General features: G+C 36.8%; 1 protein-coding gene across 6 annotated transcripts; it reads left to right on the top strand.

Moving 5' to 3' along the window:
- LOC101214186 (WD repeat-containing protein 25) lies at positions 1-12336 on the top strand. 6 transcript variants are annotated; one of them, XM_011652239.2, is made up of 5 exons: positions 469-606; positions 7231-7634; positions 10479-10640; positions 10825-11309; positions 11741-12336. In XM_011652239.2, the coding sequence occupies exons 2-5, from the start codon at positions 7520-7522 to the stop codon at positions 12110-12112; spliced, it is 1134 nt and encodes a 377-aa protein (XP_011650541.1). In that variant the 5' UTR covers positions 469-606; positions 7231-7519; the 3' UTR covers positions 12113-12336. The 6 variants fall into 6 exon arrangements, with proteins under 6 accessions (XP_011650540.1, XP_031738523.1, XP_011650541.1 ...); XM_031882665.1 differs by having other exon boundaries at positions 7231-9239; XM_031882666.1 differs by lacking the exon at positions 7231-7634 and adding an exon at positions 3673-3742 and having other exon boundaries at positions 471-606.
- The last annotated feature ends 717 nt before the right edge of the window (positions 12337-13053 follow it).

The following is a 13053-nucleotide window of genomic DNA, read 5'->3' as shown; positions in this document are numbered from 1 at the left end:
GTAATTGATGACAGTGTCTCTTATTTGGCTATTTCTCCTCGCTGCCGTCGACGTTCGGCCGCAGAACGATCCCGGCCCCCCACCTAGGTTTCTTTCTTCTTCCTCATTCCCTACGGCGCCCACAGACCGACACACCAGCCCCTCTCTGTTGTCGGTCTTTGACACATCTCTGTATCCATTTTCTCTCCGTCTCTTATTCTGTAGCCTCACACTCCAAGCTGCCATTTGCACAATGCTTCCATCTTCAGATCTCTCGTTGTGATCAAACTTTTTCTGTCTTTTCTTACGTTCTTCTCTATTTCAGAGCTATGGAATCTCTGTTCAAAGCTTACTCAAATTCCTCTGACGATTACGACGAAGAAGATGAACCTAAGCCCAAGCGCTTGGCCCTCTCCTCTTCACCTTCAAAGAGACCCGAACGCGAACCTTTTAAATTCAAGCCGAACTTACGGTCATTGCATTGCTCGGACTCTAATTCTGAGACTCATGAGAGGATTATGGTTCCTGGACGCTACGTTTCCAAGAGAGAGCGAGCACTCTTGAGTTCAACTCCAGCATCAAGGGCTCCAGACTCATTTCCTAACCCATCATTTCAAACTCCACCTGGTATCTGTCCTTTTCGTTTATTTAGCTTCTAATTTTTCCGTTAATTGAAAGCAATAGTTTTAGTTCAATCAATTGCCCCTTTTAATATTCTATGTAGAAGAATTTTATTGCTTCAAGTTGAATATCCTTACTCATGCTGGTTCATATTGTTAATTGCTAAACTATCTCGTCTCTTTGTGTACTTATAGTTTGGTTCCACTTGTTTCCAATGAACTTTAGTGATGAATTCGGGATTCTGGGAAAATTTTGTTAAGGAATTGATGCTGTTATTTAAGACTTAGAGATGAGGTTAATTGGATCAGTTACTTTATATTTACTATGAAATATAAGGGAATAAAGAACCAATTGAATAGGTAAAGGAAGAAGTGATTTCTAAAATTAACTTCGAAGAGGCATACGACCAGGTTGATTGGGACTTCCTGGACAAGGTCATGGTAAAAAAGGTTTTGGTTATAAATGAAGAATGTGGATATGGAACTATGTCAGGAATTTGAGTTGCTCAGTCCTTGTGAATGGAAATCCAAACGGATCAATCAAGTCTTTAAGGTGGCTAAAACTGGAGACCCTTTTTCTTCCTTTGTTGTTCTTACTAGCTGTGGATGCTATGAATAGACTCATCTTGAAAGAGTTGGAAGGTAACGTTATAAATCGAACCCTTTTAAGGTTGGTTCAATGGTGGTGGCTTCATCTCATCTTTAGTTTGTTGACGACACTATGTTGCTCTGGTAAAGAGAACTCCTTTAGGATCCTTAACCACCGTGTGGGATTCTTTGAGGCGATGTTTGGGCTTAAAATAAGATCAAGTGTCAAATTTTGCAAATCAATTGTGATCATGAAAAACTAAGGAGATGGGTTGGTATGATTGGTTGTGTGGGATCCTTTCCTTTTTCTTACTGTGGCCTCTTGCGTGCGGGGAATTCGAGGACTATCTGACAGAGACAAGGTTGTTAAGCCCTTCAATCGATCAAATAATATTTATATTTTATACGATTGATTATTATGAAAGAGTAGCATTAGTGGTCAGACTGGGTTGAATTTCAAGGAAGCTCAAAGATTAATTCCTTAAAACCCATTTTTAGTTAAAGCGGTAAATTGGTGGGTTGTGTGTGAACTTGAGAATCAAAGGATAAGTGAGCTAAAGAAGGTGGTTGTTCCTTTGATTTTGTTAAATGAGCAGATGCGCTTGGTTAACGGAAATGGAATCCCCCTATTCACGCTTAGTTAACAGAAATGGAACCCCCTAATTCATATTTATGGTCCTTGGATATTACTCAATCAATCTTGCTCACACAGTCTACTTAATGGGTAATACTGACATTAAACGTCGTAAACTATTAATTAAGACTTGCATCCTAGTTAAACTGTGTGCTGACTAATTAAGATGTGAAATTCATTAAGAGATTAATCAAACACATGCATTGGGTTCTAGGGTGAAATCATGATGATTAACTGACAAAAACACCAACTAATTAATCAATTTCTCTCTATCTCTAAGCTACTCAAGGCAATTATACGATGTTTCCAAAAATGCCGTGAAACAAACCCTATACTCATGAGATGACTCTTGCTACTTTGGCAATCAATACATAACAATTACAATTTATGTATGTTTCTAGTGTTTAGCATGCAATATGCTTAATGACTTGGGTTGTCAGTCTCAACCATTCCACACACTAAAGAATTAAAGCAAGAGATACAGATGGCTAAGAGATAAAAATATACATATATTTAGCACAATCCTCTCATAAACATGCAATGGGTTCATCCAAATCCATAACTAAACAAAGACTAACAAAGTTCACATACCTTAGTAGCAATCGAGGTTCCCCAACATCAAGCCATAATACAAATCAAAAGAAACTATGAAAGGTGGTGAGAAGTTGAAGAACTCATAAAAAGGCTTATAACTTGGGATGGGTGCGCCCCTCTCAGTCCTTGCATGTTTTTTCTTGGAAAATGAAGTGGTATATATAGGAAATGAAGGAGTGTCACAATGAAGAACTCATAAAAAGGCTTATAATAGGGCTTAAACCTAAGGTTTCATGGGCATCCTAACTTATCACAATGGAGGTAGCTCCTTTTACCCTATCTATTTACTCACTCAACAAAATTTTCTTGTGCTTTATTTTTCTTCTTCTCTTTCTTTCTTTTCTTTTTTCTTTCTATTTTAATTTTTCTAAGCTTGCTTTCCTTTCACTCTTTTGTTTTTATTCACTTAGACTCATGACTCTCTTTTTCTTCTTAGTCTCATATTGCACCCTCTCAAGTGAGACAACTGTGAGACCCCCAATCATACATACGTATGTTAGGAAGGGTAAGAAGGGAAACTCACCAACATGTAAGGAGAGAGAATGAGTGGGAAATAAAAGAATGTGCAGGAGGGTCCCACTGGGTAGGAATTTGAGGGTGAGTATAAATAGAATGATTGAGAAATAGGGATAGGTATCTTTTTGGGTTATCTTTTAGGAAAGGGAGGCGGCAGCAGCCGATAGGAGAGGGGTATCCTTCTTGTGAAGAGTGCAGGTTTGTTCTTATTGTTCATTGTCTTATTTTCATTCCTTATTGTAGCTGTAACTTTGGGCTATATATAGATATAAAGGATCACAGGGTGCTGTCTCTTTTTAGCCCTAGTTGGGTATTTTATTAAAAAGGGTGTAGAATCCTAACAACAACACGTCAACTAGTGGGGTCTTTTGGAGTGACTACAAACTTAGAGACATCATAAACCCATCCTAAGAGTAAAAACTAAGGTTGTCTAGTGCGCTAGGAAAGTAAGCCAAGAAAATTGTTGTAAAGGTCTCATATAATGCTTATTTCAATGAAAACAAGTGAATGGGGATGGAAAACACTTCCTAGGCCATCCTAATTAAGTAAGAAAGCAAACATTTCTATGAAACTAGCATGCTATAAAAGCAGGCTTTTTTTTTTTGTTATCCTTGTATTCTTTCATTTTTTCTGAATGAAAGCAGTTGTTTCTATAAAAGAATAGGTAAGTAAGCATAAAGTGTTGGAACTTTATTTTGCTTATTATTCTTTTAAAAAATTACATCATCTTACTTCTTACAGATTTTTCAAACAAAAGCAGAGCTCAATATGAAAGATACAAGCAAGGATGTGCAAATAGGGAAAGTAAAAGGTACAGGTCAATCCATAAAGGATGAGTTATATAAAGATGCTGATTGGACCGAAAGAAAAAACAATTGAAGCACAAAGATCTTGAGAAAGATGTGCACAACATGATTAAGGCAAAAACATCATGAAGCCCACTTGAGGGGAAAAAGTTTCACCAAATAACAAATCTGAAAACCAAGACAATCAAGGTGTCATATTGATATAGACACCCCTCTCTAATCAATTTTTTTTGAAAAGAAATAGAGCTTTCTAGATTCCATTTAATTCTCTTTTTTTCTTAGTTGAAAATTGGCTGGGTTGCTTATTTGTTGGTATCGTGTTATACAAAGATCAAGATCACTAAACCAAGAGGCTAGTGCCATCGAATATGAAGCTGAGTTAAAAAGATCAATTGATGAAGGATGAACAAAATCGTACTAGTTTTCCCCCATATGTTCATAGAAAGGATGAGCAGAAATCAGTGAAGTAGGACTGGGACTTGAAAGAAGATACGCTTTTGTGGAAAGTCCGATGGTAAAGCAATGATGTGAAATGTGTCGCGAATAGACGATACTAATCTTATTAACAAGAATGGGTTGATAACCCTAAGTGCATTCACTCAAAGCACAATCACAATCAATTATCTTTGCCATCAACTCTCATTCTCGAGAAGATTCTACTAAGCAACTCACTACCCTTCCCTCTCTTCGACTTTCTATTTATAGCCTCCCTTATAGTGGTCCCCACCCTTACTCGTTTCTCTCTTTCTTGCCTTTACCTCTCCTATGATATTGATGTATAACTGAGGGCCTAACATTACTCCCCCTCCTAAATCCACCTTGCCCTCAAGGTGAAACATAGGAAATTTCTGGTTAAAATCTTCAATTGTTTCCCAAGTAGCACCATGAGGAGGTTGTCCCTTCCAAGCATTTGGATTTTTGCAATAGGCATAGACTCCTTCAGGTTCGGTCACCCATTCAAATTTCTTTGATAGGGGAGGTAGTGCTGGTTCCATTGTCTTATTTGATCCCCAATGTTTTCTTCAGCTGCATGATGTAAAAAACTAGGTGGATCGAAGCTTCTTTTGGTAAGGCCAAGCGATACGCTACCTTCCCCACTCTTGCTTCAGTGCGGTAGGGCCCAAAGTACTTAGGTGATAGCTTCTCATTATGTCCTGTCATCATCAAGGTCTGTTTATGAGGTTGTAGCTTCAAATACATATATTCTTCTATTTCAAACTTCAATTCTCTTCTTTTACGATCAACAAATTCCTTCATACATTGTTGGGCCATTGTCAAATGCTCCTTTAAAACTCCCAAGGCTACATCTCTCTCTTGTAATTGATGATCAAGGGTGGAATTGGTGGCCGTTTGCTCTCTGTAGGCAATTAGAGCTAGTGGTCATTGGCCGATGGAATGATATCAATGGAAGCATTATAGGTGGTGTTGTGCCAATGTTTTGCCCAGTGCAACCAAGCATACCACTGTGAAGGTCTTTTCCCGCAAAAGCAACGCAGGTAGGCTTCAAGACTTTTATTTACCACCTCTGTTTGGCTATCTAATTGTGAATGGTAAGCAGTGCTTCTATTCAATTGAGTCTCTGCTAGTTTGAATGATTTCTAGCAAAAATGGCTTAGGAAAACCTTATCTCTATCAGAAACTATAGATTTGGGGTATTCATGAAGCTTTATTATCTTCTTCACAAAAAAATCAGCTACCCCTTTCACTGTGAATGGGTGTTTCAAGCCTATAAAATGGCTATATTTTGTCAGACGATCCACCACCACAAAGAGGCATCAAACCCTTGCGATTTTTGGTAGTCCCTCAATGAAGTCCGTCGAAATGTCTTCCTATACTGTATTTGGAATGCTCAGGGGCAACAACAATTCAGTTGGTGATGCGCCAACAATTTATTTCTTTGACAAACTAAACGTTCTTCCACATATTTCTTAATACCACCCTTCATACCTTCCCAATACAACTCCCCCAATAATCTTTTATAAGTGCGTAAGAAACTCGAATGTCCTCCAAACACAAAGTCATGGTATGTATGTAATATAGAGGGAAGTAACGAGGAGGTCTTGGAGATTACTAAGCGACCTCTGAATTTCAGCACCCTTTGCTCGAGTGAGTAATTAGATAAACTATCTTCATTCTCCAATAGCTTCTCAGTGATCCCCTTCAATTTACTATCTTTATAGACCTCCTCCTTGATGACAACCACATCTAGCAAGGTGGGTACCACCAAGTTTGCCAACTCGATCCCTTCATGTTTTCTAGACAACGTGTTAGCAACCTTGTTTTCCACCCTCGGATGATAGACTACTTCAAAATCGTATCCTAATAGTTTGGATAGCCACGGTTGATGGTGGGGTTGAATCACTCTCAATTCAAGTAATTATTTGAGAGTTTCTGGTATGTCTTTATAATGAATTTATGCCCCAACAAGTAAGGATGCCATCATTACACTGCCATCACAATTGCCATTAATTCTCTTTCATAGACTAGTTTTCCTCTGTCTAGTCTTGAAAGGGTGACTGAAAAAGGCAATTGGCCGTTTGTTTTGCATTAATACTGCCCCTAAACCATAGCCTGAAACATATGTTTCTAACTAAAAAACTTGCCTAAAGTTCGGTAGGGTTAACATAGGCAGGGTTACCACTGCTGTCTTCAATTGGTCAAATGCTTTACTGGCTTCCTCTGACCACTGATATGCCCTCTTTTCAGAAGCTGAGTTAATGAGGCTGCAATGGCTTTGTAATTTTGGACAAATCGTCTATAATAATTGGTCAGGCCTAGGAAGCTCCTTACTTTTCGTATACAAGTTCGTGGAGGCTAATCAATAATTGCCCGAATCTTACTAGGCTCTGCCTCTACACGGCACCTGATATCATGTGCCCCAAGTACTCCTGTCGTCTTTGTAGGAATTGACATTTAAGTCTATTAGCATACAACTTTGCTTCTCGTAAAACTCCAAATTCTACTTCAAAATTTTGAATATGCTCCAGAGTCTTTACTGTAGACTAGAATATCACTAAAAAACACGAGGACAAACTTTCGTAGATATGGCTTGAAGACCTTATTCATCAAGGCTTGAAATGTTAAAAGGAGCATTAGTTAGCTCAAGTGGCATAACCAAGAATTCATTGTGACCTTCATGAGTACGAAATGCCTTCTTCTCCACACATGCCAGATTCATTCTGATCTGATGGTACTGGATTTAAGATCAATCCTTGAGAACTCTGATGCTCCATTCAACTCGTCAAACAACTCCTCAATCACTAAAATTGGAAATTTATCAGGAATGGTCACATTATTCAGAGCTCTGTAATCAACACATAATCTCCACCTCCATCTTTCTTTTTTACCAACAATACTGGACTCGAGTAGAGGTTGGACCTCTGTCTAATGATTCCTGAATACAACATTTCGGCCACCATTTTTTCCATTTCTGTCTCTTGGCTGACACATATCTATAGGGTCTTACATTCGCTGAAACCTTTCCTTCTTTCAGGTGGATATGATGGTCAACCTCTTTGCTTGGAGGTATCAAAAATGCATTTGAAATATGATGATGGGGAAATAGTCACAGAGGCGTTTGAAGCACAACCCAATACTGGGCCAATGTCTCACTATTAGCCTGAGTGATGCAATAAATCTCTTTCCTGCTCTTGGTAGCTTTGGAGGTCGAGAAGAACTTTCCTAGGAAGAGTTTCTTCATTTGTGCCCAGGTTGTCATCGATCCGGCAGAAAGGAGGCATGACCAGTCCTTGGCATTGTCCTTCAAGAAGAAGGAAAAAGTTATGCGGTTTAGCTTCTCCTCAGTCACTCCTTGTGGTTTCATACCACAACACATAACATGGAACTCTTTGGTGTGCTTGTGTCGGTCTTCACTTGCAAGACCGTGGAAAATAAGTAGTAAGTGATTGAGACTAGTTTTAAGATCAAAATTATCCGGCGTTTTGAGTAAAGCAGAGTGGATGCCGTGTCAGGTTGGGCACAACATGTCCACTTTTGCTAGAATTAGCCATAATTTCTTCTTCTTCTTCTCCTCTTGAAAGCTCTTCTTCAAATGTCCTTTTTGCACAGATTTCTTCTTGAAATGTTCTTCGCTGTCTAGCCTTTCTTTTTCATCTCTTTTTCTCCTGTCCTAGTTTTGCAAAATACAACAAGGAATTTTGATCCGGGGAGGATCAAGTCATGCAAAGAAAGAAAAACAAAGAACGATAAAATGATAAAAAACTCTTTAACAAGAGAAATTAAGGCACTTGAGGACACATTTTTTTTCTTACAAAATAAATTTATGTTGTTCACATGTTGTGAAATATTACATTTAAAAACATCACAATAACAGCATACAATAAATACAAAAGAAAAATAAAATGAATTAGATACAAAAGAAAAAAATAGAAATGGGAGGGAAAGAAACCAAAGTTGCCGGTCTGCTTTTGAGAAAGAGGAAAAATCTTGAATTTTTAATAAATGAAAACGAAAATATTAACAAGACTTTCGAATAGTTTATACAAAAAATGAACAATTTCTAGATACATTAAAATTAGCAGACTTAGTATTAAACAATCCTTTCATCTAATGGGAGGAAGAATACTGCCTCTTGGCTGTCAGATTTGGTAGCATGACAGTTTGCATGCAGTCTGGAAATAGTCTTGTCTTTTCAACTTCTTTTTCTTCTTTTTAATTCTTCTCTACGTTTTCTTCTATTCATACACCATTTCTTTTTCTTCAATCTTTTCTCTACTTCTGTAACAGTTTTCTTCTTTTCTTCAAAATTTTCCTTTTACTATACTATTTTTGAGTTTGTGAGTCGTGCCCAAGACTTTTCTTCATATGTTTGGCTTCTTGTATGCTTGTCACAAATACACTAGTGCTATGATCGAGGTGTTCCTACTTCCTTCTTAATCTGCTTCACAAATACACAGAAGCAGACGGGTCACTTTTTATATTTGCTGGGGGTTTGCTATCTTATGAGTTTTGTGGAGTGAGGGAAATAGTAGGATATTTGGGAAAGTGGGTTGTGACTCTAGTAAGATTTGGTCCCTCGTTTGCTTTCATGTTTCTTGGTGAATTTTGATTTTGAAGACCTTTTGTAATTGTTCTATAGGCTTTATTTTACGTTGCTGTAGTCCTTTATGTAGAAGGAGCTCCCTTCTTCGGTAGGCTTGTTTTGTTGTGTGCCCTTGTTTTCTTTTCTTTTTCTTATTGAAAGTTGTTTTTATCAAAAGAGTAAATAAAATTTTAATATCAATGGTCTTTCGAGAGGGTTATGTCTCTTCCAAAATCCCTCACAAGAGAATCGCCATGTTGATCCCGTGCCTAAAAACGGAACAAAAAACCTCAACTCCACTATTTATAACCAAGTTTCATCTAGCTTATTACTGATATGTTACTACTAATGTCATAATAATATTACCAGTATGTCACGTCATAGCACCTCGATTAAGAAGACTACTACAAGAGCTAAAGTGGCCTCAAGAAGGAACAATTTGGTTCATCGTTGTAGTGAAAGTAAATATCAATTATCCTTTCATTAGATAATTAATTAAAGAAGTATTGATCAAGATTAAGTATTTTACTACACAGCATCATAAGTTATGTTCATGAAGATGAAAAAGAAGCTTCTTGTTGGGGAAATCTAGTGAAGAGAATGTGGAAGTTATATAGATACATAAGGGAATAAAATTTAGTTTATTAGACAAAAGAATTGCATGTATGCATGTGTCGTCTTTTTTAATGCCTCATGGAGTAGTATTTAAAGGGGAATTTTTCCTTGTTTGAACAAGTTTGAATATCTTTATTTTGACTCGGAATCTTTGAAGTTGTTGGGCTTTCCATCCTCTGGATTTCTGTCTAATTTAATTTATGTTTAAAAAGCCTTTTCTTAGAAGAACTGTAGTCCATTCTTTGCTCATTCGGTCAAGAGGATCCCATTTAGCTATTGATGGAGGGTGGAGAGTTTACTTATCTATGGACACTTCAAGTTTTATTACAACGTGTTTGAACTTTCTTGTCATACTTCTAAGGATCTTGTCAGACTTTGTCGACCACTCTTTGATCCTCAATTCTTTCTCCATCAATCTATTAATAAATAGAGTGATCATGATTGGAAATTTCTTCTATAGTTTCAGTACTTTTTTATTTTAGTAATATGCTTGCCGTTTTATCATTTTAATGATATGCTTGCAATCATATCATTTCCATTAAACAATGAAGGAATACTATTCTTCTAACCAATGTAAACTCAACTAATGGATGGAAGGACTATGCTTTTCTTAATTGAGTTTACAGATGGAAGCTTTAGTAAGTTGTCTTATTCTATGCTTACACTTAATCTTTGAGACAAACTTATATTGCTATTGCTAGGATCATCTGCTTAAATAACCTTAATGATTCTACAGCCAATACATGCAACATATCTTAACTTTTGGAAGGGATGCATTTATTAATAAAAGGTTGATGTGTGCTCCATTCATTCTCTAATACCACTTTTGGAACCACTGATGCGCACAATAAATTTCACTCTAATGTTCTCTTACAAAACTAAAAGAGAAAGAAGATTATTCTTTGGTATTTGGTTTGTTTTTTCTTCCCTGATTACGGAGGGAAGAACTCTCTGTAGGGGCATATAGGAAATGTACTGAGAATGAACTTTCATGTACCAAGAATTATATATTAATGTATTGAGGAATGCATATAGGAAATGTACCATGTCAAGAATCTAATGAATCCAGCTTACAATTTTAACAGTTGGAAGTCTTTCGGATTCTGATCTTCCACGTGATATCTTGTCACTATTGAGAAGTAGAGCCAAAGACTATTTACAGCAAGGTCTGATGCCTAAAAGGATGTCTGTAATTCTTGATTGCCATAGGAAAGCTGTCAATTCAGTTCAATGGTCACCAAGTCATGGTGAGCTTCCTCTTATTTCCTTTCGTCTTTAGTAAATTATTTGACATTTGAGTTCACTATTGGGTTCTTTCAAGTTTTAAATATCATTGCCGGATGTTTTATTCTGGTATGAGACAGATTATTTAATATGGCTTGAGCATGTTTGTGCCTTGGCTTATTGATCTGTTTGTTAGAGTTAATGCAGCTCATCTCCTTGCTTCTGCTGCTATGGATCACACAATCTGCATATGGAACGTATGGAGCACAGGGCAGAAGCTAGCATTCAAGTCAAACTTCCACAACGCTGCAGTTAAAGATGTTCAGTGGTCACAACAAGGATTATCTGTTCTTTCTTGTGGATACGATTGTGCTTCAAGATTGATTGATGTTGAGAAGGGGACAGAAGTTGGAGTATTCAAGGAGGATCAAGGCGTTGCAGTAGTAAAGTTCCATCCTAACAACCCAAATCTCTTCCTTTCAGGTGGACTTAAAGGCAGCCTTCGAATGTGGGATATGAGAATTGGAAAAATGGTTAACAAATACAATCGACGCCTTGGTCCAATCCTTGATGTTGAGTTTACTCCCAATAGCAATCAGTTCATCTCTTCTAGCGATGTTTCCACGAGCAATAGCAGTGAAAGCTCTATCATCATTTGGGATGTCACTAGAGAAGTTCCGCTTTCATATCAGGCATGTCTTTTTTCGTTTTCCTTTTCATCACTCCAATTGTCATTTATCATCGTCCATTTGTTTTGCATAATCCAAATGCAACTACTTTGTGATAAAGCTGAATATGAAGAAAAATCTTTGGTCTTGACATTATGCAAACCCTGATGTTACCTAATTATGTCCCATCATTCCAAGTGGTTTTTAATTAAAAAGATACATCCAATACCCTCCGCATGTTAATAAAACATAATTGAAATTAATTGCAAATACTGCTGTGTGGCTAATATAAATAGTTATTACTTTAATACCATGAGTGATCAGTTGTTGTGGTAACTAGAGGGATACCTATTTTATACATTTAGGTGCCTAAGGTAATCTTTTGTTTTCTTTTCCCCCCACTTTAATTATGCATGTTTGAAATACAGAAGAGCTAATTGAAAGTGACATAATAGGTTTATATGGAAGCCTATACTTGTCCATCTGTGAGATGTCACCCCTCTGATCCAGCTTTTATCGCCCAATCAAATGGAGGTTATATTGCAATATTCTCTCTAAATCCACCTTTCAAGTTAGACAAATACAAGAGGTATGAAAGTCATGGAGTCTCAGGCTTTCCAATAAAATGTAACTTCAGCCTTGATGCCAAGCAAATCATCTCTGGGTCTTCAGATGGCTCTATATATTTTTATGATTATAAATCCTCCTTGCTTATACATAAACTAAAAGCATCTGAACAGGCCTGCATAGATATTGCCATCCACCCGACCTTGCCTAATGTAATCGCCTCGTGCAGTTGGAATGGGAAGATCTCAGTGTTCCAGTGATTGTTTTATTTATGTCTTGATTGTTCTTAGATTTTTCCTTCTACTGAAATCAGGACAATATAATGAATGTTGAATGTCATTCTACATTTTGTCAAATGATGAGAATGATTAAAGATATTTTTGTAAATGTTCTCACCTTGTGCCCCTCCATGATCATTCTTTTAGATTCAATTATATCTTCAGATAAAACTTAATGGAAGTAGGTTCAAGAGATTATTCTTTCAGCATGTTCTCGATTGGATTCCCAAAGAGATAACCCTATCAAAGGGAAAGCATCCTAGGCGTGATCTCATTCTCTTAAATCATTCCTCTTTAATATTAGATTGACTTCTTGAATAGGAAGGAAACAGTAGTACGACTTCAGGTTCTGAACTTCTTTGTATTCCAAAAGTTCTCTAAATGTAGTCTGATTTACCAAGTTATTGATATAACAGATGGTTGATTCCAGGATTGGGTTTGTGTAATTTGGTTTTGAAAATTTGAAGTTAAATTTATTTGATGGAATCGTGCTAATTAATCTTATGGAGATATATTCTTGATAACATACACGTGTAGAATTCACCTTTATATTGCTCATTAGTTCTTACAAATCATAAATGAACCAACTAAGAAAAAAAAAAGACCGGAGTTGAACAATTGGGTTTTCACTACTCAAGTTACAATTTAAGCATTGTTGCATACTTGATTACTACTCTAGTTATTGCCAACTTGATTGATTATTGTCAATCAGTTGGTTAAGATACGTCATTACTTAGAGGTTTGAGGGTTTGATTCTTCTATACAAATTGTTGAAGTCAAAAAGATATGTGAGCAAATATCTTCAACAACCTTAGACTATTTTAAATTTAAAGCACGAACACATAATTGAAAAAGAAACATTAATAGCAATTTATAAAGCCTAGAAGATAAAAAGCAAAAAATGTGCAATAGCATCATCCCTT

This window comes from Cucumis sativus, chromosome 3, assembly GCF_000004075.3.
Source record: "Cucumis sativus cultivar 9930 chromosome 3, Cucumber_9930_V3, whole genome shotgun sequence".
Taxonomy (NCBI): domain Eukaryota; kingdom Viridiplantae; phylum Streptophyta; class Magnoliopsida; order Cucurbitales; family Cucurbitaceae; genus Cucumis; species Cucumis sativus.
Note: the sequence above shows the minus strand (reverse complement) of the source record. Positions and strands in the feature narration are given on the sequence as shown.